Source organism: Loxodonta africana, chromosome 3 (genome assembly GCF_030014295.1).
Source record: "Loxodonta africana isolate mLoxAfr1 chromosome 3, mLoxAfr1.hap2, whole genome shotgun sequence".
Lineage (NCBI taxonomy): Eukaryota > Metazoa > Chordata > Mammalia > Proboscidea > Elephantidae > Loxodonta > Loxodonta africana.
In genome coordinates this window covers 134,359,827-134,385,029 of record NC_087344.1, presented here as the reverse complement: position 1 = coordinate 134,385,029, position 25,203 = coordinate 134,359,827, and the positions used below count along the sequence as shown (strand labels likewise).

Below are 25,203 nucleotides of genomic sequence, written 5' to 3'. Positions count from 1 at the left end.
ACAGCCAACAGTCAACATCATTCTAAAAGAAGAGAAACTGAAAACATTCCCCTTGAGGACAGGAACCAGACCATTTATCACCACTCTTATTCAGCATTGTGCTGGAGGTCCTAGCCAGAGCAATAAGGCATGAAAAAGAAATAAAGAGCATACAAATTTGGTAAGGAAGGAGTAAAAGTATCCATATGTGCAGACAATGCGATCTTACACACAAAAAACCCCAAAGAATTCACAGGAAAGCTACTGAAACTAACAGAAGATTTCAGCAAAGTATCAGGATACAAAAAGAGAGCTTTGAAAAGGAAATCATCAAATCAATATCATTCACAATAGGCCCCAAGAAGATAAGGTCCTTTGGAATAAATCTAACCAGGGATGTAAAAGACCTATATAAAGAAAACTACAAAGCACTACTGCAAGACACCAAAAAAGACTTGCATAAGTGGAAAAACATACTATGCTCATGGATAGGAAGGCTCAACATTGTGGAAATGTCAATTTTACCCAAATCAATCTACAGATACAATGCAATCCTGATCCAAATTCCAAAAGCATTTTTTAATGAGATGGAGAAGCAAATCATCAACTTTATATGGGAAGGGAAGAGGCTCTGGATAAGTAAAGAATTATTGAAGAAGAACAAAGTAGCAGGCCTCACACTACCTGATTTTAGAAACTATTATACCACCACGGTAGTTAAAACAGCTTGGTACAGGTAAAACAACAGACACATACACCAATGGAACAGAATTGAGAATGTAGACGTATATCCATCCACGTTCGAGGAGCTTATATTTGACAAAGGCCCAAAATGGGGAAAAGATAGTGGCTTTAACAATGGTGCTGGAGTAACCGAATATCCATCTGTAAAAAAAAATGAAACAGGGCCCATACCTCACACCATATACAAAAACTAACTCAAAATGTATCAAAGGCCTAAATATAAAATCAATAAAGATCATGGAAAAAAAAATTGGGACAACTCTAGGGGCTCTAATATATAGCATAAATAGTATACAAGCCATAACAAAAAATGCACAAATACCCGAAGTGAAACTAGATAACTGGGAGCTCTTAAAAATCAAACACTTATGCTCATCAAAAGACTTCACCGAATGAGTAAAAAGAGAACTTACAGACTGGGAAAAAATTTTTGACTGCAACATATCTGATAAGGGTCCAATCTCTAAAATCTACAAGATACAGCAACACCTCAACAACAAAAAGACAAAAAATCCAGTTAAAAAATGGGCAAAGGATATGAACTGACTCTTCACCAAAGAAGACATTCCAGCCACTAACAGGCACATGAGGAAATGCTAGTGCTCATTAGCCATTAGAGAAATGCAAATCAAAACTGCAATGAGATACCCTCTCAAGGCTGGCACTAATCCAAAAAACACAAAATAACGAATGTTGGAGAGGTTGTGGGGAGATTGGAACTCTTATGCACTGCTGGGGAATGTAAATTGGTACAACCACTTTGGAAAACGACATGGCGTGTCCTTAAAAAACTAGAAATAGAAATACCATAGGATCCAGCAATCCTGCTTCTAAGAATATACCCGAGAGAAATAAGAGCTATAATAGAAAGACATATGTACACTCATGTTCATTGCAGCATTATTCTCAATAGCAAAAAGATGGAAACAACCTAAGTACCCATCAACAGATGAATGGATAAATATACTGTGGTACATACACACAATGGAATACTGCACAATGATAAAGAACAATGATGAACCTTCAAAACATCTCACAGCATGGATGAATCTGGAGGGCATTATGCTAAGTGAAATAAATCAGCTGCAAAAGGACAAATATTGTACGAGACCACTATTATAAGAACTCAAGAAAGGGTTTAGACATAGAAAAAAGCAGTACTTGATGGTTACAAGGGTGGGGAGGGAGGGGTAGGGTAAGTCACTAGCTAGATGGTAGACAAGGGTCAACTTTGGTGAAGGAAAGGACAACATACAAGGGAAGTAAGCACAACTGGGCCAAAGCAAAATCAAAGAAGTTTCCTAGACATATCCAAACACTTTAAGGGAAAGAGTAGCTAGGGCTGAGGCCTCAGGACCGTAGTCTCAGGGGACATCTAGGTCAATTTGCATAACACAGTTTATGAAGAAAATGTTCTACGACCCCCTTTGCTGAGTAGCGTCTGGGGTCTTAAAAGCTCACAAGCAGCCAGCTAAGATACATCTATTGGTTCCATTCCACTCAGAGCAAAGGAGAATTAAGAAAACCGAAGACACAAGGAAAATACTAGCCCAAAGGACTAAATGGCCAAATGAACCAGAGACTCCACTAACCTGAGACCAGAGGAACTAGATGGTGCCTGGCTACCACCAATGACCACCCTGACAGGGAACACAACAGAGAGTCCCAGACAGAGCAGGTGAAAAATGCAGAACAGAACTCAAATTCACATAAAAAGACCATACTTAATGGTCTGACAGAGACTGGAGGAACACCCAAAACTATGGCCCTTGAATACTCTGTTAATCCAGAACTGAAACCATTCCCAAAGCCCACTCTTCAAAGATTAGACATGTTTGTCTAAAAAACAAACAGAAAACATGCGAGGAGCATGCTTCTTAGTTCAATCAGATATACGAGACCAAATGGGCGGCTTCTGCCCAAAAGCAAGATGAAAGGGCAGGAAGGGACAGGAGCTGGTAGAATGGATGCAGGGAATCTGAGGCAAAAAGGGGGAGTGTGCTGTCACATTGTGGGGATTGCGAACAATATCACAAAACAATATGTGTATAAATTTTTGAATGAGAAATTAACTTGAGCTGTAAACTTTCACCCAAATCTCACACACACACACACACACAAAATTGTTTCCAAAAATTAAACAAGAAAGAAACAGGAAATGTCTCCTCTTCCCCCGCAGCTCTACAAGGGAAGAGTCCTCCATGCTGTAGAACTGATTCAAGGAATCTTATCAGAATCAGGTGTGGAATTAAAAACATTCAAAAAAGTTTATCCAGAATTGAAAACTGTTCTATTTTCCATTACCAAAATCTGTTGTTGAGAATGAGATTTCCATACATGCAGCACCATCGATGAATAGCAAAAACATTATGCTCAGTGAAAGAACCTGGATACAAAAGGGCGACCTGTATAATTTTATTCATGTGAAGCTCTAGAAAAGCAAAATCTAATCTATAGTGACAGCAAGTGGATCCACGTTTGCCTGGGGTCTCAGGGTATGGGTAGGGGATTGACTAGGAAAGGGCAGAGGGAACTTTCTGGAATGATGGAAACATTCTATATCTTGGTAGTATATACATTGCCAAGCCTCATCAAACTGTACACTTAGAATGAGTGTGTTGTATTTTATGTAGATTACATGTCAATAAAGCTGATTTTAAGTAATTAAAAAAAAATTTTAGAGAGCAGACTCTGTCCTACTAGTCTCCAAGGAAACACTCTAAAAAGGAAATGGGAAAATGAACACTTTCCAGCTTATAAAAACAAAACCAATTGTCATTGAGTCCACTCCAAATCATGGTGACCCCATGTGTGTCAAACAGTATATATTCTATTGTGTCCAGCTCCATTTGCTCAACAATACATTTGGAAGAGTCATTCCTGTGGTTGGGTATAGCTGTAGTTTGGTCATTTTCATTGTTATAAAGCATCCCATTAAACAAATGCCCCACAATTTACTTACCTGTTCTGTTGTGGTTGGACATTTGGGTCATTTTCGGGGTGGAGGTATGAGAAATATTGTTGATAGGATCATTCTACATAAGGCCCTGGTGCATGTGTGCATATGCCTCTGTCAGAAATATCCTGAGGAGTGAAATGGCCAAGGCATAGGGTACTTATTTCAAATGGATTTTAAAGTTTAAACCCCATGCAACGCCTTGCTAACTTGGTGCAGCTCAATGGCATTGGACATATTACCAAACTTCTCTCTGACTCCCTTCTCTCTTTCAACAACGGGCATAATAAATACCCCAGTGGTGTAGGATTATCTCGAGGTTTAAGTGAGATATGTAAAAAGTCTAGCCTTAGAGAGCAATAAATAAATAGGAAACATTTTATTGTTTACTCAGCAAAAACAGGAATTTTAGTGACGTGGTTGATAGCGTAGGTTTTGAAGCAAGACTGCTTGGTTTCAAATCTTACCTGTTAGCTCTGTGATCTTATCTCTCTGTAACATTGTATTAAAAGTATTTCTGATGAGAATTAGATGAGATAATCTACACAGAGGAATTATCACCAGCTTTTTTTTTTTTTTTGAGTTAAGTGTGCCATAAATACGAGCTATCCTTGTTATTTTATTTGTTAAGCGCTCAGTGCCAAGACCTGGGCTAGGGCTGGGGATTCATAAATGTATAAGACACGGCCATTCCCTTGGGACACTTACAGCCCTCATTATACATGGTTAAGTAGGTCCATTGTGAATTGGTCTAATCTTCCAGGAAACTGGACCTAGAAGAATATTATATGAGGCTTTCTCATCCAGTTTTCTCCAACTGGCCCCCAAACCTGAAAAAAATGTCATTATGTTTAAAACAATCCAATGGACTTTTGTTTTTAATTGCAAACAGCCTCTAAGCTCTCTTCCAGTAATAAAATTTGAAGGTGCTAGTTGAGACATGGAGTCCCTGGGTAGCGCAAACAATTAAACAATCAACTACTAGACAGAAGGTTGGCAGTTGGGACCCACCCAGAGGCAGCTTGGAAGACGGGCCTGATGAACTGCTTCTGAAAGGTCACGGCCTTGAAAACCCTATGGATCAGTTTGAGAACAGACTCGAAGGCAACTAACAGCAATAACCATAACAGTTGAGAAATAGTGTCAAAACCATGTACTGACCCACGCCCTGGGTTCCCACAATTCCTTTCATGGTTGTTGAGTCACCGCCTTTCACTATGTACTTTCAGTTTCCTGTTAACTGATTTCTTTGCAGAGCTGGCTCTTTTGTGTCTATTTTTAGTCATCTGAGCTCAGAAGAAAATCTGGAAAGCCCTGGGACATTGGAAGAGTAAGATAAAAGCCCAAGTTTCCAGTGAAAGAGAAAAGTGACAGAAAACCACTGCAGCTAAACTCAGAAGAAAGGGAAAGAAGGAAAGCACACTTAGGACTTTCTCATTAAGGCAGCTTGATTTCCAGTTCTAAAGAATCTCTTCTCCAGGTAAGGCTGGGCAGGGTGGGGAGAAATTTGTAAAGGTCAGTTAGATTTCTTTAAAACGATGGCCCCCAAAATGTGCTGCAGCTGAGCTGGATGTGGAACGCCAGGCAGGTGGCACGTCTGTTAAGTGTCCACTGCCGTGCTTTCTGTTGTATTAGCCACGGGCAGAGATATGGCCTACACTGAGATTCGTGAATGTTTCAAGACTGTCATTTCTTTCTAGACACCTTTGTAAATTGCCTTTGTTTATGACAGAACCTACTCAGTAAAGCTCAGGTTCCATCTCTCCCTTTATTACCAAATTTTATAGCTCTAGGTAAACAGAAGTTAGGCCACTTGGGATCTGCAAAAAAGAGGCAACATTATATAATAATTTGAAAAGTTATTGTGATTTGAGAGCTTATAAAACCTTTAAGCAGTTGCTTTTTTTGAGTCAGTAATTGATTGATTCCCATTTAATGGTGGTTTGCCTCATGCTATAAAATCAAATAGGCCATTACATTTCCAGCAGTCCCTGTGGGCCATTGTTGAAATAGGAAATGGGTCTTGATAACTTTAAAAAAAAAAAATGCCTCTTGCCATCTTCCAGTGAATAGATAAGAAGCCCAGTTGGGGCAGCACTGGCATTCTTTTGCATATAAGCCCTCAAGTGAAAGCATGTCAGGTAGTTATTGAGTTTTTACTGACAGTAAAAATCAACTTTCTATTGGAAGCAACTTGCTCTTTTTCCATAGGATAAACACTGGGGTGCTTGTAGTCTGTATTTGTTTGTATCTCAAAGAGCTAACGAATGTTATATCATGATCGCTTCAGATTAAAATGGGTTGAGACACAAGATAAAAACACAAAGATAATGCGTAACTAATAGAAGTCTTTTCACTCCTTTCTAAATCAATAAAACGATCAAAAATTTCAAATTATCTTTACAGGAGAAGGTCTTTTCTCCCTCAGAGCCACTGGTAGGTTTCAACCACCAACCTTTTATTTACCAGCCAGTGGAGTCCGCGAAGAGGAGGGAGGATGATGGGGTGGCGGCGGCGGCCGAGAGGTGGGGGCAAGAAAGAAAGAAACAGAAAGAAAGAATGGGGCCGGGCGGGGGTGGGGGGGTGGTGCTGGGAAGAAAAAATCCACCGCCTCCCGGTCGCCGTGCCCGGTCGACCCCGGTTCCGCAGCCGTAGGGCCTTCGGGTCCGAGGCCGGCGGGACGTGTGGGCCCAAGGATCTTTCCCATTAATTTAGGTCTTTATTTCTTTTCTGTAATGCTTTTTACTTTACGCTGCAAAAGACTTTTAATTCTTCGGTTAAATTTATTTCTAGGTATTTTATTATTTTAGATTCTCTGTAAATGGAATCATTTTCTTAATTTCCTTTTTGAATTGCTCATTGCTAGTGCACCTTGGAATCTCTTTGGGGCAGTTCTACTTTGTCCTATAGGGTCGTTATGAGTCAGAATCTACTCCACGGCACTGAGTTGGGTTTAGTGTATAGTAACACGACTGATTTTTTCGTGATGATATTATAACCTTGTATTAAAACCAAATGCACTTGGAGTCCTGATGGTTCAGTGGTTAAGAGCTCGGCTGCTAACCAAAAGGTCGGCAGTTCGAATCCACTAGCCACTCACTCCTTGGAAACCCTATGGGGTAGCTCCACTCTGTCCTATAAGGTCACTATGAGTTGGAATCAATTCGATGGCAAGAGTTTATTTTTTTTAATGACCTATAAATTTGCTAAATTTGTTTAAAGCTCTAACAGCTTTCTGGTGAATATTTGAAGTTTTCTATACATGTTATTGTCCAATAGAGATAAGTTTATTTCTTCCATTTCAATTTGAATGAATTTTATATAGTTTCCTCGCTTAATTGCTCTGGCTAGAATTTCCAGTCCAATGTTGAATGACAATGGGAAAAGTGAGCATTCTTGTTTTGTTCCTGATCTTATATAGAAAACATTCAGGTGTTAGCTGTAGATTTTTCATGAATGCTTTTAACATGTTGAGAAATTCTTCTTCTATTCTTAGTTTTCTGAGTGCTGTTATCATGAAAGGGTATTGGATTTTGTCAAATGCATTTTCTGCATCAATTTTCATGATCAGCTCTTCTCTTTGTTCTAGTAATGTGGTGTATTAGGATGATTTGGGTGTGTTCCAACACCATTGCTTTCCTACAATAAATCCAATTTGGCCATTGTGTACACTTCTTTTTATATGACTTTGGATTTGGTTTGCTAGTATTTTGTTGAGAATTTTTCATCTATATTTTTAAGGGATATTGGTCTGTAATTTTCTTCTCTTGTGGTGTCTTTATCTGGCTTTTGGTTTCAGGGTTCTCCCAGCCTGGTGGAATGCATTAGAAAGTGTTTCCTACTCTGGAAGGGTTTCGGAAGGATTGGTTTGAATTTTTTTTTAAATGTTTAGTAGATTTCACCAGCGAAGTCATCTGGTCCTGGCCTTTTCTTTGTTGGGACGTGTTTGATTACTGATTCAATCTCTTTACTTATTGTAGGTCTGTTGAGATTTTCTATTTCTTCTTGAGCCATTTTGAATAATTTGTGTGTTTCTAGGGATTTGTCCATTTCATGAGGATTATCTCATTTGTTGGTGTACAGCGGTCCTAGAATTCTCTAACAATCATATTTATTTCTTGGGTTGGTAATAATGTCCCCACTTTCATTTCTAATTTTAGTTATTTGCATCTTCTCTCTTCTTTGTTAGTCTAGCTAAAGATTTGTCAATTTTATTTATCTTTTCGAAGAACCAAATTTTGGTTTCATTGAGTCTATTATTTTTCTGTTCTCTATCTATGCTTTAATATTTCTTATTTCCTTCCTTCTGCTAGCTTTGGGCTTAGTTTCCTACTCTTTTTCTCGTTTCTCAATGTGTAAACTCTGATTACTGATTTGTGATCTTCTTTTTTAATCTTCTTCTTTTATAGCTAGGTGTTTATAGCTATAGACTCCTTGTTGCATACTTGTTGCACTACCCATATATTTTTATATGCCCTGCTTTCATTTTCATTCTTATCTCAGTATTTTCTAATTTCCCTTGTGATTTCTTCTTTGACCTGTTGGTTTGTTGTTTAAGAGTATCCTTAATATTCACATATTTGTGAATTTTCCAGTTTCTCTTCTGTAATTGAGTTCCAAGTTCATTCTGTTGTGATCAGAAAAATTCTTTCTATGATTTCAATCTTTTTAAATTGATGATGCCTTGATTTGTTGCTAACATATGGGCTGTCCTAGAGAATGATCTGTATGCACTGGAGAAAAAGGTCTACTATGCTATTGTTGAATGTAGTGTTCTATATATGTCTGTTAGGTCTGGTTGGTCTCTAGTGTTTTTCAAATCCTCCACATCCTTATTGACCTTTATTCTAGATGTTCTGTCCATTAGCAAAAGTGGTGTATTGAAGTTTCCAGCTATTATGGTGGAACTGTCATCTCTTTCTCCCTTCAATTCTGCCACTGCTTTCTTCATATATTTGGGGGCTCTGGTATTAAAAAAATAACTGTTATATCTTCTTGATGAATTGACCCTTCTATCAATAAATACTTCTTGTTGTCTCTTGGAAAAGTTTTTGACTTAAAGTCATTTTATCTTATAGCCACCCAGCTTTCTTTTGGTTACTATTTACACAGAATGTTTTTTTTTTTTTTCATCCTTTCACTTTCAGCTTATCTGTGTCTCTATACCTAAAATAAGCCTCTTATAGACAGTGTATAATTGGATTATTTGTTTTTTAATCATTTTTGCTAATTGCTGCCTTTTGATTGGAGAGTTTAATCCATTTACATTTAAAGTAATAATAAGAAAGTTTTTGCCATTTAGCTATTTGTTTTCTGTGGGTCATATACATTTTCTGTTCTTTTGATTTCTTTCATTACCTCCTTTTGTATTTATTTGATTTTTGCAAGGCACTATTTTGATTCCCTTCTCATTTCTGTCTATGTATATATTTGAGATAATTTATTTGTGGTTACCATGGAGATTACATTTAACATCCTAAATTTATAACAATCTAATTTGAAATGATACACACTTTACATCAATATAATATGAAACCTCACCCAGGTGTGCCACAAGGTAGTTTTAAAACTGGAACAGGGAACAAAATTCAAGAACAGAAAACAAAAATTTTGTCCATATTATAATGTTTTAGCTCAGCTAACTGTCTAGAAACTGTATTCCATTCCATCTCTTCCCTTGAAGACAAAGGTAACACCGTGGACATGGCCTCAGAGATCCACATGCCAGGCCCAGTGTGCCTCATTGAGAACATTAATGGGAAACTGACGGCTGATCAGGAAGCTTTGAAGATCCTGTCTGCAGTTACGCAGCCCGTTGTGGTGGTGGCTATTGTGGGCCTCTACCGCACAGGTAAATCCTACCTGATGAACAAGCTGGCTGGGAAGAAAAAAGGTAAGTGGCACCACCAAAGCTCTTCCTAGTACTTTCTGATCACTTACGCTACCCAACGTTGAATACGGTGATATAAGGGAGAAAGTTTAGAGGTAGAATGAATATTGAAAGCTAACTTTAGGTCCACAGTTGAAATTTTTATCTTCACTCTGTTTGGGAGGATGAGTCAGCTCATTCTTGCTTCATGCATTGCTTTTGTTTCCCCTTTTAACAATATAAATATATCTTTCCTGAATAGAATAAAGCAGTAATAAAAAAAATTAATGTACATGAAAATGAACTCTAAGGTATTTGCTAACATTTTCATGTAGTAACAGGAAGCTTGCACTGATCTTTAAGGTAATGTGTTTCAACCTGTACTGAGTATCCTAATTTCACTATTCTCTGCAATTAAGATCAATATTGGTTGTGGTTTCAGTTGTATCTTCTAACCTTCACTACATTAACTTTTATGTCAATATCCAGAACCACCTTCTATTAAAACTCCATTCCAAAATACCTCATTTCCCCTTTGCAGGCTTCTCCCTGGGCTCCACAGTGCAGTCTCACACCAAGGGAGTTTGGATGTGGTGTGTGCCTCATCCCAGTATGCCAAACCATACCCTAGTTCTGCTTGACACTGAGGGCCTGGGAGATGTAGAGAAGGTAAACACAAATCTTTTAAATTCCACATATGGCAGGTATGTAGCCCTCCCTGCACTATCACTCCCCAAATGTTGATTTATGGTTTCAGTTGATCATATCAATATATTATTCTTTTCCTTTACTTGGTAGCAGTGAAAGTTTGACCTAGGATCTAAGTCATTAGCCAACTAAAGCCAGCTATGTGTGAGAAAAGTAAACATAACCTCTCAGCATAAAGTACTCATTTGGGAGTCAGGGCATACCATGAACCCTGAACCCCACAGCACAAATATGAGGAGAGGATAATAAGGTCAATTAATTAGGTTATCCAGTCCATAAACTAATGACTAATGACATTTTTAGCCATGTGTCTTTCATATATATCATAGCAAAATGTTTTGTTGAGCCTGCTGAAAGCACCACTAAACCTGATTAGACATTTTATAAACATGCCTGACGTTTCACCACGGGGACACAGAGAGATGGTAAGAACAGTTATATCCATAGCAGAACTATTAGTAAGAAAACAAGTCAAAGTGTAAGTTCTGATGACAACATTTTAGTTTATGAAGGAAGATACATTATGACTCTTACAAGTCTTGGGCTAAAAAAATATTGCTAAAATAGCATGTTTTAACAATTGTCTAAAAAGTTCTTTACTATGATGTGTCATTGGAATGGAATAGGGTGACATCTAAGTTCAGGAGACATGTTTTAATAGTAGCTGATCATAATAGCCACCACTTTTAAGTACTTATGTTCTTAACACACCGGTATGCCTTTATATACAATGTTATTGTTAGGTGCCATCGAGTCGGTCCCGACTCATAGCGACCCTATGCACAACAGAACGAAACACTGCCCGGTCCTGAGCCATCCTTACAATCGTTGTTATGCTTGAGCTCATTGTTGTAGCTACTGTGTCAATCCACCTCATTGAGGGTCCTCCTCTTTTCCGCTGACCCTCTACTCTGCCAAGCATGATGTCCTCCTCCAGGGACTGATCCCTCCTGACAACATATCCAAAGTATGTAAGACACAGTCTCACCATCCTTGCCTCTAAGGAGCATTCTGGCTGTACTTCTTCTAAGACAGATTTATTCATTCTTTCGGCAGTCCATGGTATATTCAGTATTCTTCAAAAACACCACAATTCAAAGGCGTCAACTCTTCTTCAGTCTTCCTTATTCATTGTTCATTTAAATAATGTATTGTATATAATTCATTTAATTCAAGCTGGACAATGAATTATATACAATAAGAATTATATACAATACATTATTTAAATTTTTCAATACTGTAAATTGAATGTTAAGAACTCATTGTACAGATGGAAAATAAATAATACATAGGGGAATGATTTACCTAAGTTTTCACATGTAATGTGAGGAATAGCTGGAGTTCAAACTTGGTCTATCTGAATTGAAAGAACATGCTCTTAGTCACTCTTCTATGTGGTCTCTGCACTGACTTCTAGGGAGACAATCAAAATGACTCCTGGATCTTTGCTTTGGCGATACTACTGAGCAGCACCTTTGTGTACAATAGCATGGGAACCATCAACCAGCAGGCCATGGACCAACTGCAGTATCCTTTTTGTGCTCCTGAATAGCACTAAATCTAGAAAGGAGTGGCTTCATTTTTTCACCAGCTATAGAGGTGGACAACTACAGAATTCATAAGTTCTTTCCATAATGAATCACATTATTCTCAACATTCCAGTATACCTCAATCACCCTAAGAAATCCAAACCTACCTGGTCACACATTATCCTCATCTATACAACAGTCTGTACATCCCCTGTATGATTTAATCTCCCCTCTAACTCCAAACACTCAAAGTCCTCTAGAATTTATGTTCTCAGTTCAACAAAATCACTATATCCTTATCATTTTCTCTAAATGTTTCCTTTTAACTGTTACCTGGCTGTCCCCTGCCAACATTGTTTCCCTTGCAGGCCCATCAAGGGGCCTCAAATGCTTATTTTTTCTCTGTACCTTGCATTTCACAGGTCCCAGAAATGAGTTAGGTGTCATATGTACTCCTTATTACAGCTTTCATATAATTTCTCTTTCTACTCCCAAAGAAAAAGAAAAGCTACTTTGAAGCACATGCCCCCAGATTATATGACCCTTCTTTGTTGCGGTCATCTCAATAAACATACCCCTCATTTGTTAAAGAGTTTTAGCTCCTAGTTCAATGTCTTTCTAGAGACTTCAGCAGCCAATACACACTCATCCAACATTTTGATCTCTCAGTTCCATTATTTCCACACTACCTTTCCTTTCACCTCCCTGCATTACCTAGTCTTAGTCATTAACAACAATTTCACCCATTTCCACAAACTCACTTTCAAGCATTCCATGAAATTAGCTTTTTTGTCAAGGTTACCTTCATGTTTCCATATCGAATGAGCAGGTCTCAGTCCTCATCTTATTTGCTTTTTCGACATCATTTGAAAAAATGATCTCTTCTTCCCTTCTAAAATGCTTGATTGTTTTGTCTTCTAGAATACCATATTGTTTTTGTTGTTAGGTGCCGTCCGGTTGGTTCTGACTCACTGCGACCCCATGTACAACAGAACAAAACACCATCCAGTCCTGCACCATTCTCATAATCGTTGCTATGTTTGAGACCATTGTTGCAGTAGAATAGCAAATTTCTCTAATTTTCCACCTTCTTCATTAGCTATACCCTTTCATCCTCTTCCTTTTCTTGGTCTCTAAGTTTAAAAAAAAAAAAAGTATTATAGCTCTTTAGTTTTGGGGCTTCTTCTCAACTCTTCCAGTCCCAAGGTGCTCAGTATCAATTAAATGTCAATAACCATGAAATTTATATCTCCAGTCATAACCCCTGCTCTCAATTATAATGAGATTTAAACTTGTATATACAGCAACTTCTCATTACCTCATTTAGATCCATTAGATGTCAACCTTAATATATACAAAACAAAATTCTTACTTTTCCTGTACAAGCCCATTCTTTCCCAGTTTTCCTCATCACAGTAGGTTCCCACATCATCACCTGGGTGATGATCAAAATTTTGGAATCATCCTGAATGGTGCCTTTCCTTATACCCTAGAAACTATCAATTGGCAAGTCTTGTAAGCAGCACTTTCAAAAAAATTTCCCCAGGCCAATTCTCACAACCTCCTCTATGATAGCCCTAAGCTAAGCCATCTATCATCTCTCATCTGGATTGCCTCCTAAATTGCCTAATTGCTCTCCCTGTTTATACTCCTACTTCTTATAGATGCTATACCAGCCATAATGATCTTTTAAAATAATATATCAGACTATATGCTCTGTTAACCCACTCCCCCAAAGGGTTTCCCATTAAATTTAAATTAAAATTTAAATCCCTTACTATGGCTTCCAGGTCTTACATGGTCTGTCTGCTGTCTCTTTTTAGAATCTCTCTTAGCCTCACTGGTCTTGCTATACATTGAACATGCTAAGTTATTTCCTATCTCACAGTTTGCAAGTGCTTTTACCTCTGCCTGGGATGCTCCTTCAGTGGGTTTGTGTGTGGATGCGTCACTCCATTCAGTTAGATCTCTGTGCAAACATCAGCTCAGAGAGGAATATCTGGACGACTACATAAACCAACACCAAATGCAGATGCACATACCCTCTAACCCTTCAGCCTGGTTTGTTTTTCTTCAAGACAGTTAGTATCAACATCTGATTTTTATTACATTTTTATTTACTTGCTTATTGCCTGTCTTCCTCATTAGAGTGTAAGCTCTATGATGGTAGCATTGACTCATGCACTGCAATATTTTTGGTCCCTGGAACAGTGCCTGGTTTGTAAAGGTGCTCAAAAAATGTTTGTGGACTGAATGAATAAGATAATGAAGAGGAAACAAATTGTTTCAGATAAGCATTGGAAGTAAATATAGCCTTAAAATGCCACTGATTTTCTGCACTTTTCCTAAGTTAACATCTCAGCTATGTGACTGAGCTGACAGATCGAATCAGAGCAAAATCCTCACCTGAAAATAGTGAGGTTGATGACTCAGCTGACTTTGTGAGCTTCTTTCCAGCCTTCGTGTGGACTCTGAGAGATTTCTCCCTGGAGCTGGAAGCAAATGGACAACCTATCACTGCTGATGAGTACCTGGAGCTTTCACTGAAGCTAAAAAAAGGTTCCTGGAACTGATGTTTGGGTAACAAACAGATAACAATATCAAAAATGACCATTTCTGTATAGGTGCTGAAAGTTAGATTTTCTTAACCATGCTTCCCTGGCAGTTGTGCTAGATAGTGGGAAAACATCACTTGGCTAAGTTAATTAGATCGTATTTCTCTCCTTGGAGAAAGACTTTTCCTTCTCTACCCCCATTCCTTTTTTTTAATTTCTGTTCCTAGCTGAATTTTATTTCCTTACATAGGCTTGTGAAAGTTATGACATTGAGGAATCAATTATTTGTAGTAATTAGCTTGAAGTTGTACTACTTCTAATTTTTATTCCCACAGGTACTGATCAAAAAACCCAAAGCTTTAATTATCCTCGATTATGCATCCGAAAGTTCTTCCCCAAGACGAAGTGCTTCATCTTTGACCGGCCTGCTCAGAGGAAGTACCTTATTAAACTCGAGCAGCTCCAGGAGGGAGAGCTGAACCCTGAGTTTGTAGAACAAGTTATGGAGTTCTGTTCCTACATCTTCAGCCATTCCAAGCCCAAGACTCTTTCAGGCAACATCATAGTCAATGGACCTCGTGAGTCTCTCTCTCTCCTCACTCGTTACCTGAACTTTCCTCTGCCCCTTTTACAGGATAAAAGAGAGGGGCATAAGGACCACTTCCAACAAGTGTACAGACCATTGATGCCAAGGAAAACACACTACAAGGATCGCATTTATGAAATTTACCTTGGAACTAAAACTATTTCTGTTGTTGTTGTTGTTGTTAGGTGCCATCAAGTCATTTTTGACTTATAGTAACCCTCATAGGACAGAGTAGAACTGCCCCATAGGGTTTCCAAGGGGCAGCTGGTGGATTTGAACTGCTGACCTCTTGGTTAGCAGTTGAACTCTTAACCATTACACCACCATGGCTCCTATAAAACTATTTCTAGGGTCATCTAATATAAATGGGGAGCTGAGAAGTTAGTATAGAAAGATAAAACTATTTCTAGGGTCATCTAAAATTCATAATAGTAAGGTGAAAAAGGGAAAAGAATTAGACTTCAATTCTGTCACAGTAACTTACTATATCAACTTCTCAGCTCCTCACTTATGAAATATCCTTCCAGGAAATCTATACAGGGTGACAAAGGCAGGAAAAGGCAAATGCATTATAATTATATATGTCAGTGTCAGGCTTTGCCACTAACAGTGCAATTCTCTTATCCATCAATTAAAAACTATTTGGTGAATGCCTGGGATGTAATAACCACTGTACCAACCACTGGGTATAATGGTGAATAAAAGAAATGTGATTCCTATCCTCATTCCAGAATAATAGGAATAAAAAGGTACTTAAAAAAGTTTAAAAATGCATAATGGTAAATGGTGATAAGCACAATGAATTAAAATAATATGTCGTTATGAGAGAGTAATGGGAGCCCTGGTGGTACAGTGGTTAACACTTGACTGCTAACCGAAAGGTCAACAGTTCGAACCCACTAGTTGCACAGAAAGATGTGTCAATCTGCTGCCATGGAGATTACAGCCAAGAAAACCCTATGGGTTAGTACTACTCTGTCTTTTAGGGTTGCTGAGAATTGGAATGGACTCAAAGGCAATGAGTTTGGTTTGCTTTTGGTATGAGAGAATAAGGGGGTCTGGGCAGATGGGATATAAGTTAGGCTCAAGGATAGAGAATACGTGTCTGTAAAAGTGATGTTTAACATGAGAATTTAAAAATCGGTAGGAGTTAACCAGAAGAAGAACAGGGAGCAATAGCTTTGCAGACAGAGGGGATATTATACGAGAAGCTACTGAGACAGGAAAGAACTTTGCAATTTCAAGAAAATAAGAGACAATGTGATTGGAACAAGAGTAGAGTGAATAAGAGTGGAGCATGATTTCAGAAACATGCAGGGAACAGCTCTTGAAAGGCCTGGGGGATCACTTGGAGGAGATTAGAGTTTATTCGAAGCTTAACGGGAGGATATTGAAGAAGATTAGGCAGAGAGGTAAATTATCTATTGTATTTAAAAGTATTCTTCTGAGTATTTTGTAGATAGTGTTTTGTAGGCATGTAAGGGAATGAATTAAAAGATGGATTCTGTTTATAATGGTCCAACAATAGACAGGCAAGTGTTGGGTAAGGTTATAGCAGTGAAGATGGCAAAATACAGATTCCACACATATTTTGGATGTGAAATCCATAAGGATTGATGATGGATGAAATATAGGGATTAAAGGGAAGGAAGCATCAAGCCTGATTTCAGGGTTTGGGGCTTGAGCAACTCCTTCTCTGGTTGTATTATTTACCAAGATAGGAAAATCTGGAGGAGGAATAGTTTTTCAGGGTAAATGAAGTTGTACGGACTTGGATTTTTTAATATTTAGTTTCTTCTGATATAGAAAGGAAGGGATATTAGGAAGGAATTTAAATATACAACATCTAAAGCCTAAAAAATGAAGGCAGAGCAGGAAATAAAATTTGGAAATCATCCATATAAATGGAACTTACAACCATAAAAAAGGGTGAGGATGTGGTATGAGACAGAAAGGCCCAGAAATTAGTTCCAAAGAACTACCATATGTAGGGTTGCCAACCATTCTCATTTGCCCAAGACTAGATTTTTCTAGGATGTGGGAATTTCAGTCCTAAACCCAGCAAAATCCAGGGCCAGTCGGGATGAGCTGATCACTCTACATGCAGCTCTGATGAGAGGATATCCAAGAACACCCATTTACCTAGGCCAGACACATGTCTAGTGGCCTGCACCACAAAAGGAAAGCCAAGTCTTCTGCATGACCCTTTTCACAAATTAGAAGTGAGGAGGAAGGGGAGTAAGGAAAAAGAGGAGAGTGGAGGGAGAGAGAGAAAGGCTAACAAAAGACAAAGGCCTAATATCTTGGCAAAAACAATCTCATCCTGATCATATATTTCAATAATTTCTTTTGGAAGAGAGGGAGGAAGAGGAAACAAAAACTTTAAATGCCTCTAGACTTAGAGGCTCACAAATTTTCCATCAGTATTCTTTCTCAGAAAAATTCTTTAAACTATTAACTTGTAACAGTTAAAAGGTATACGGAATAGTAGTTGATTTAGAGATACCTAAATTTATATTCTCAGGACTAAACAGAATACAGGTTGTTCTCCTCCCTCCCACCAACTGACAGTCACCAGTTTTGTTCCCTTCTGTAGGCCTGGAGAGCTTGGTGCTGACCTATGTCAATGCCATCAGCAGCGGGGATCTGCCCTGCATGGAGAATGCAGTCCTGGCCTTGGCCCAGATAGAGAACTCAGCTGCAGTGCAAAAGGCCATTGCCCACTATGATCAGCAGATGGGCCAGAAGGTGCAGCTGCCCACAGAAACCCTCCAGGAGCTGCTGGACCTGCACAGGGCCAGTGAGAGAGAGGCCATCGAGATCTTCATCAAGAGCTCCTTCAAGGATGTGGACCAAAAATTTCAGAAGGATTTAGGGGTACATTTGCTATTGTCCTGGTCACGTAGTGGTTAAGAGCTCAGTTGCTAACCGAAAGGTCAGCAGTTCAAATCCACCAGCCATTCCTTAGAAGCCATACGGGGCAATTCTACTCTGTCCTATAGGGTCACTATGAGTCAGAATCAACTCAACAGCAATGGATTTTTGGGGCTGTTTTTTTAAATTTTTTTGCTATTGTCCTGTAGAGAATGGTACCATAGTTGGCCACATTATTCATAAAAATCCCCTTTTGCTATTTCCCCTACCCTGGATAGCGTATTTTAAACAAATAACTAAATTATTCAAAATTAATTATATAAAAAAAAAATTATAAAGGGGTGCTTTATTTTCTCTTTCAAAAGTAATCAAAGATACATTACATTCATGTTCCCAACTAATAATCTGGGAGGAGGATTCAATTTTTTTAAAAAACCATAATAATTTATCTTTTTACGTTGCTCTTAGCTAAAAATTCTGAAAACCAAGAAAGAGAAACCAATCATAAGAATATTATTTGAGAATATTTTTTTTAAGTCTACCTCCTTCCAAGTTAAGGAAGGATTGTTACATGACAAATGGCCACTTGACAAGTGACACTCCTTCCCCTGGCTTGCAATGCAGGATTTTACGGAGGATATATCCCTGCCTCAGAGGTTCCAATGAAAATAGATGGTCAAGGTAGCAAACATGACATCCATTCAGCCTAAAGCAAAAGCTTAATATTTAGTGAGTGATTTAATGTTGGTGAAGATGCTATTCCATTAGGCTTTCTGAATACTGACAATACCTAGGGTACAATCACCATTACCTTCATTACACTGTATTGAGAACATGTATATTCTCTTATTAAAGAACATACTGGATAATCAGTTACCCTTTACTGAGCACTTACAGAAAAGGCACTGGGCTTAATATTTTACATCACTACATGTAATTCACACAGGAAATCTATGAGGTAGATATTACACCCACCCCCTCACCCATTTTACAGACAAAAAACCTTAGTTCACAAATGTCGAGTGTCACAAAATCACAAAGTGGTTGAACCAGGAACTTCACACAGGCCTGCTTCCTACGTTTGTACGCTGAACTACTACTGAAATTAGAGACTTGAAAAGACAAAAGTTTCATGTGAAATAATGTCAGTGTTCGAGAGTCATTTCCTGATGCTGAGAAGCTAGGGGTAATCACAAACACGGAAGTAGATAGATTTTTCTACCAGGCACAGTTTTTAGGGCTGTCCTAGGATTCAGGACAAGGTGAGGGATGTGGACCTATTTAGATGCCACAGTCTGTGCCAGAGAAACATTTCCCAATAGTTTGTGTGTGATCAACATCTTCCTCATAGCTTACTATGCCTTCTGTGCTACTTTGTCACCTCACAGGACCAGTTACAAGCCAAGCGTGATGATTACTGTAAACAGAATGTAAAAGCATCCACAGATTATTGTGAGGCTTTACTTCGGGACATATTTGGTCCTCTAGAAGAAGATGTGAAGCAGGGGATATTTTCTAAGCCAGGAGGGTATCGTCTCTTTATTCAGAAGAAACAGGAGCTGAAGAACAAGTACAACCAGGTGCCCAGAAAGGGGATAGAGGTAAACAATCTTTTGGATACTGTTTCTGAGAAGTTGCTGAGATGACTCTTTCAAACGCTGGTGGGAACAAGCAAAATGGCGTTGTGATTGCTACAAAGTGTTTCTGCCTTTCGTTCATCCATTCACTGGTTCATTCAATAAGAGACTCTACCTTGGGCCAGATAGGGGATTCCTCTTTGGAAGTAGGGATTCAGCACTCAAGGACTGTGGAATTCGTTAACTCATTTATTCCTCCAATCATTTGACAACTCTTTACTCAGGTCTATCTATATGCTGGACACTTTTCGAGTTGCTGGGGATAGAATAGTGAACAAAATAGACCAAGCCCTGTTCTCACAAGTAGGCACAGGCAATAAACAAAAAATAGCTGACAGACAAAATAATGACAATATTTAATACTTCTGTAACGCTTACTACATGCCAGGAACCAAGCTAAGAGATTTTTACATATTAACTTATTTAATCCTCACACCAGTCCCTATGGGTTAAAAAAAAGTTACATATTTTTAATATCCCCTTTTTATAAATGAGACAATCGAGGCACAGAAATGAAAGGACTTGCCCAAGATCACACAAGTAATGCCTGGTGCAGCTGTAATGCAAACCTAGGTAGTCTGCCTTCAGAATCTGTGCTCCTAACTACTCTTCCATGCTGGTATACTCAGTATTAGGTTTGGCAACATGCTTTTTTAAAAGAAAAGAAAAAAAAAACTAACAGTTTGTTTAAAAAGATGGATATTTCTTTCTCTCTTTGTACAATAAGTCAGGAAGAGGGAGTCCAGGGTTGGTACAAGGCTCTACAATCATCTTGGTCCCAGGACATGACCTTCATCTTCAAGGTCACATTATGGTCCAAGATGGCTGTCAGAGTTTCAGCCATTAGATCCACACTACAAGTGGAAAGAAGACAGAAAGACAAAAGTGTAAAAGGGCTGTGAGTTAACTTGACTTAAGGAGATTTCTGAGAAGTAGCATATAACACCTGTGTTTAAATGTCATTGGCCATAATTTAATTAAATGGGCACCCCAGATACAAGGAATGATGAGTAGAAAATGTGGCATTTTTCAGCATTGTGCCCAGTTGGAAAAAAGTCAGGGTGCTGTTAAATACAGACAAAGAAGAGCTACTAGGAATACTCCAGCTATCACTGTCACAGTGACAAAAAGTACTCTAAAAAGGAATGAAGCAGATTAAAGGCAAAAGAGGATGGAAATGTGGAGCCATTTTATTATGTAGTTTCCTAGAGAAGGCACTGTTGATGGGGTAATATTTCAGCAGAATCTTCAAAGAAGTTATGCAGTGACTGAGCCAAATGAATACCTAGGGGGAGAAACTTTCAAACAAAGTGAACAGCAAAAGGAAATGGCCCAGAAGAAGAAATTGGCTTATATTCTAAGAATAGCAAAAAAGCTGATGTAGCAGGAGAGCAGTAGATAAAGAAAGGTGTGACAGGAGAAAAGGTCCGAGAAGTGGTTAGAGGCCAGAGGCCAGAGGCCAGACAAGGCAGTGCCTTGAAGCCACTGAAAAACCTTTTGAATTTTATTTGGAATGATTTGGAAAGTCAATAGAGGGTTTGGAGCATAAGAGTGATGTGACTGACTTAAAATACTGTAGAATAACTCTGGGTGTTCTGTGTGGAATGGACTATAAGGGAGGAAGAGCGGAAGCAGGGAGATGAGCGATGAAGCTGCTAGAATTGTCCAGGCAAGAAATGATGATGCCTTGGAGTTTTGTGGCGTGGGTGACAAGTGATGGGCTCCGGTTATATTTTAAAGCTTAAGCCTACCAATTGGCTGATGATTATTGGTGGAACATGTGAGAAAAAAGGCATCGAGGATGACTGTCAGGTTTGTAACCATACAGTTGGAAGAACAGAGTTACTAATTACTAAAATTGGGGTGATTACAAAAGGAGCAGGTTGGAGGAGGATCCAGAGTTGGGTCTTAGATGTTAAGTTTGAAGTGCTATTCAAATTCTAAAATGAGTTGTCATATGGGTGGTAAAATTGAATTGAATTAACAGGCATATTGCAGAGATTTGCTTTAACCCATAGGCTCCATTTCCTGATTCTAACTTCTGCATCACTAGGCAGAAGAGACAATGAGGAAGTACTTGGAATCCAAAGAGGATGTGGCTGATGCACTTTTAAGGACTGATCAGTCACTGACTGAAAAGGAAAAAGAAATTGAAGGTGAGGACAAGCTGAAAACACTGTAGGTAGATGGAAAGCCCAAGAAATGATAAGGTTAACTATGTCGGACCACCTGGAATCATCAATACAGAGAAAGAACGTTGTTTTCTGTCGAGTCAATTACAACTTGTGGCGATGGCATGTGTGCAGAGTAGAACTATTCCATAGGGTCTCAAGGCCGTGACCTTTCCAAAGTAGATCACCAGACCTGTCTCCCGAGGAGCTGCTGGGTGGGTTGGGACTGCCATCCTTTCAGCTAGTAGTCGAGTGCTTAAATTTGCACCACCTCAGAACTTCTAAAAACAGAGTAGCAAGTATCATTCTTCTATGGGATTTTTTTCTCACCCCATGTGTATGGTCATCTGTCTTCTGGTTATCCAGTGCAAAATTTTCCACAAGAGTTTTCTCCATGACATAAGAACACACACACACACACACACACACACACACAAAGAATGAAAAGCATAAAAATTCAATCTTCATATTTCTCTACATTTTTTTTTCCTCCTCAGTGGAACGTATAAAGGCTGAATCTGCAGAGGCTGCAAACAAAATGCTGGAAGAAATGCAAAAGAAGAATGAACAGATGATGGAACAGAAAGAAAAGAGCTATCAGGAACATGTGAGACAACTGACTGAGAAGATGGAGAGGGACAGGGCCCAGCTACTGGAAGAGCAAGAGAGAACTATAGCTCTGAAACTTCAGGTATTCCACTGTGCAATCTAAATTTTCTCTTCCACTGTGCTGAGTCAAAAACCCAGTGAAGGGGTGAACATCCACAAGAAAGGCCTTTCCAGGCTAGAAGTCCTACTGTACTTGCATTTCCTTTGTGTTTCTATAGGTGCCCATCTCTGATTATAAAGGCCTGTTTGTGCCACCCAAGGACTTCTAAAAACAGAAGAGCAAGTCTAGTTCTATGGGTTTTTTTCTCACCTCATATGTATGCTCATCTGTCTTCTGGTTATCTAGTGCAAAACTTTTCTCCCCACCCCCTGCCCCAGGATTTTGCAGGATAAAATTCCTTCTTTGCTGTATCACTACATAATAAACAGTAGCTATATAGGGTTGCCATGAGTTGGAATCGACTCAACGGCAACAGGTTTGGTGTTTTTTTATTAGTTTTCAGGCACTGAACAAAGTACTTTACCTGCATTCCGTGATTAATTCCTCACCTAATGGCACAGATACTATTATATTTTCATTTTTCAAGTGAGGAAATTGTAATTTCATGAGAGACAAGTAACTTTTCTGGGTCATCTCCAAAACCAAAACCAAACCCACTGCCATCGAGTCAATTCCGACTCATAGCGACCGTATAGGACAGAGTAGAGCTGCCCCATAGAGTTTCCAAGGAGTGCCTGGTGCATTCGAACTGCCAACCTCTTTGTTAAGAGCCATGGCACTTAACCGCTATGCCACCAGGGTTTCCGTTCTGGGTCATACCCCCTGGAAAAATATTCAGCCAGGTTTTCCTACTGAGGGGAGTCCAAAGTGATTTTGTTTCTGTCATACCTGGTAGGACTTTATCTCAGTATGTGCCCTAATGAGTAGGAAGACCCCCTTACCATCTAAGTACTTACCCACACTGGTTAAGTGCTCAGTCTGCCAGTACCTTCCTGGTCTCCAGGCCCAACTCCGATTCTGTGTTGAGCCAGAATTGCAGTATGGGCCACTGCAGGCCTGATCTCATCACACCAAAATTGTGGAGACTTGTACTTAATTCCTTGATTAGACATTTTCCACAATTCTGGATTTTACCCATCCTTCTTCCCTTTCTAAATTCTACACTGTATAGATGAGACTTGAAGCAAAAAAAGGAAAAAAAAAAGTGATAGCTTTTCCACAAAGATTGTGTCAAATATGGGTGAAGGGACCCAAGAATGAAATATTGACTAATATTTCAGAAACTATAAGACAGGAACATTTCTGAAGCAAGAGTAGAAGGCCCAGAAAAATTAATGGCAGAGATAGAAGACTAAGGAGAGAGTGATACCATGGAAATTAAGGGAGGAAAGATTTTCAAGAACAAGTGTCAAAAGCTATTGAGGGGTTAATGTAAGTTCTGAAAGGGGAACTAATTTGTCAATTATGGGACAACTTTTATGTTGTATGAGTTTCAGTGACATATATATATATATATAATATATATATACACTGTGAGTTTCAGTCACTGCTTTCCCTTTTTAGGAACAGCAACGACTTCTCGAGGAAGGATTTGCGAAGGAGAGCAAGAAACTTCAAAACGAAATCGAGTCTATCCAGAGACGCAGTCAGAGGGGCTCGCAGTGTATCATACTCTAAAAATCTAAAGAACAGAGTTTCCTTCTCTAGTTCCTTCTCCCCACAGCATAAGTCAAATGAGCAACTTCAGATCAGACAATTGACACTAAACTTGAAGTAATCATGCTTGTACTTTTCTTTTTCTCAGCGCTCGCCCAGTTGATACCCCAGGCTCCCCATTTCCGTTCACCCAGCTTTCCTGCCCCTTCCTGCCTTCTGAACTTGTTTTTTGAATAAATGCTACCCTTTCAGTTTCATATATTTGAGTGTTCTGGGGAACTCCTTCTTCACTGGTGTTATTGTTCACTTTATAGGCCTGCCTATTATTTCACTGAACTCGGAGAGGGTTCAGTTCCAAGTTTGAAGGGTGTCTAAGGGCCATAGTCACAGGGGTTCCACCAGTCTCTATCAGACCAGTAAGTCTGATCTTTTTTATTTTTAGTTAATTTTAGTTTTGTTTCTACACTTTTCTCCCACTCTGCCTAGGACTCTCTACTGTGATCCCGGTGAGAGCAGTCAGTAGTGGTAGCCTGGCACCATCTAATTCTTCTGGTCTCGGGCTACAGGAGGCTGTGGTTTGTATGGTCCATTAGTCACTTGGACTAATTGTTTCCTTGAGTGGTTTTCTTCACTCTTCTTTGCACCAGTTTGGAAGAGACCAATAGCTGTATCTTAGATGTTGGCTGGCAAACTTTTAAAACCCTACTCACTACTCACCAAAATAGGATTTAGAACATTGTCTTTATGGATTATGTTATGCCAGTTGGCTTAGATGGCCCGTGAGACTATGGTCCCTAGCCCTCAAGCCCAGTAATTCAGGCCCCTCGAGGTGTTTGGTTATGGCTAAGTTTTCATAACTGTGCCCCCTGTGTGCTCTATTACGTACATGGATATATTTGCAACACATACAAATATATACACAGAAACATCTACTGCCAAACCTATATATGCATATGGGTGTATACCCATACGCCACCCCCCCATCTATTCAGCTTACATATCTACCTATGTACCCACTTGTAAATTATTGTTTGTTTTTACTGTTCTTGTAGCATTATATATTGTTGTTGTTGTTGTTAGGTGCCGTCAAGTTGGTTCCGACTCATACCGGCCCTACATACCACAGAATGAAATACTTACTGCCCGGTCCTGCACTGTCCTCACAATTGTTATGCTTGAGCTCATTGTTTCAGCCACTGTGTCAATCCATCTCATTAAGGGTCTTTCTCTTTTCATCTGACCCTCTACTTTACCAAGCATGATGCCCTTCTCCAGCGACTGATCCCTCCTGACAGCACGTCCAAAATATGTAAGACGCAGTCTTGCAAT

The 25,203-nt window shown here is 39.1% G+C and overlaps 1 protein-coding gene across 4 annotated transcripts; it reads left to right on the top strand.

The window, feature by feature from the left end:
• The first annotated feature begins 4,925 nt into the window (after positions 1 to 4,925).
• On the top strand, positions 4,926 to 24,133 carry LOC100662758 (guanylate-binding protein 2). Of its 4 annotated transcripts, XM_023549393.2 has the most exons (12): positions 4,926 to 5,159; positions 6,086 to 6,115; positions 9,363 to 9,572; positions 10,090 to 10,217; positions 11,674 to 11,783; positions 14,148 to 14,344; positions 14,676 to 14,918; positions 17,523 to 17,803; positions 19,189 to 19,401; positions 21,491 to 21,593; positions 22,106 to 22,299; positions 23,782 to 24,133. In XM_023549393.2, the coding sequence occupies exons 3-12, from the start codon at positions 9,383 to 9,385 to the stop codon at positions 23,893 to 23,895; spliced, it is 1,773 nt and encodes a 590-aa protein (XP_023405161.2). In that variant the 5' UTR covers positions 4,926 to 5,159; positions 6,086 to 6,115; positions 9,363 to 9,382; the 3' UTR covers positions 23,896 to 24,133. The 4 variants fall into 4 exon arrangements, with proteins under 4 accessions (XP_023405161.2, XP_023405162.2, XP_003411152.2 ...); XM_023549394.2 differs by lacking the exon at positions 6,086 to 6,115 and having other exon boundaries at positions 9,369 to 9,572; XM_003411104.4 differs by lacking the exon at positions 6,086 to 6,115 and having other exon boundaries at positions 4,927 to 5,159.
• Positions 24,134 to 25,203: the final 1,070 nt, after the last annotated feature.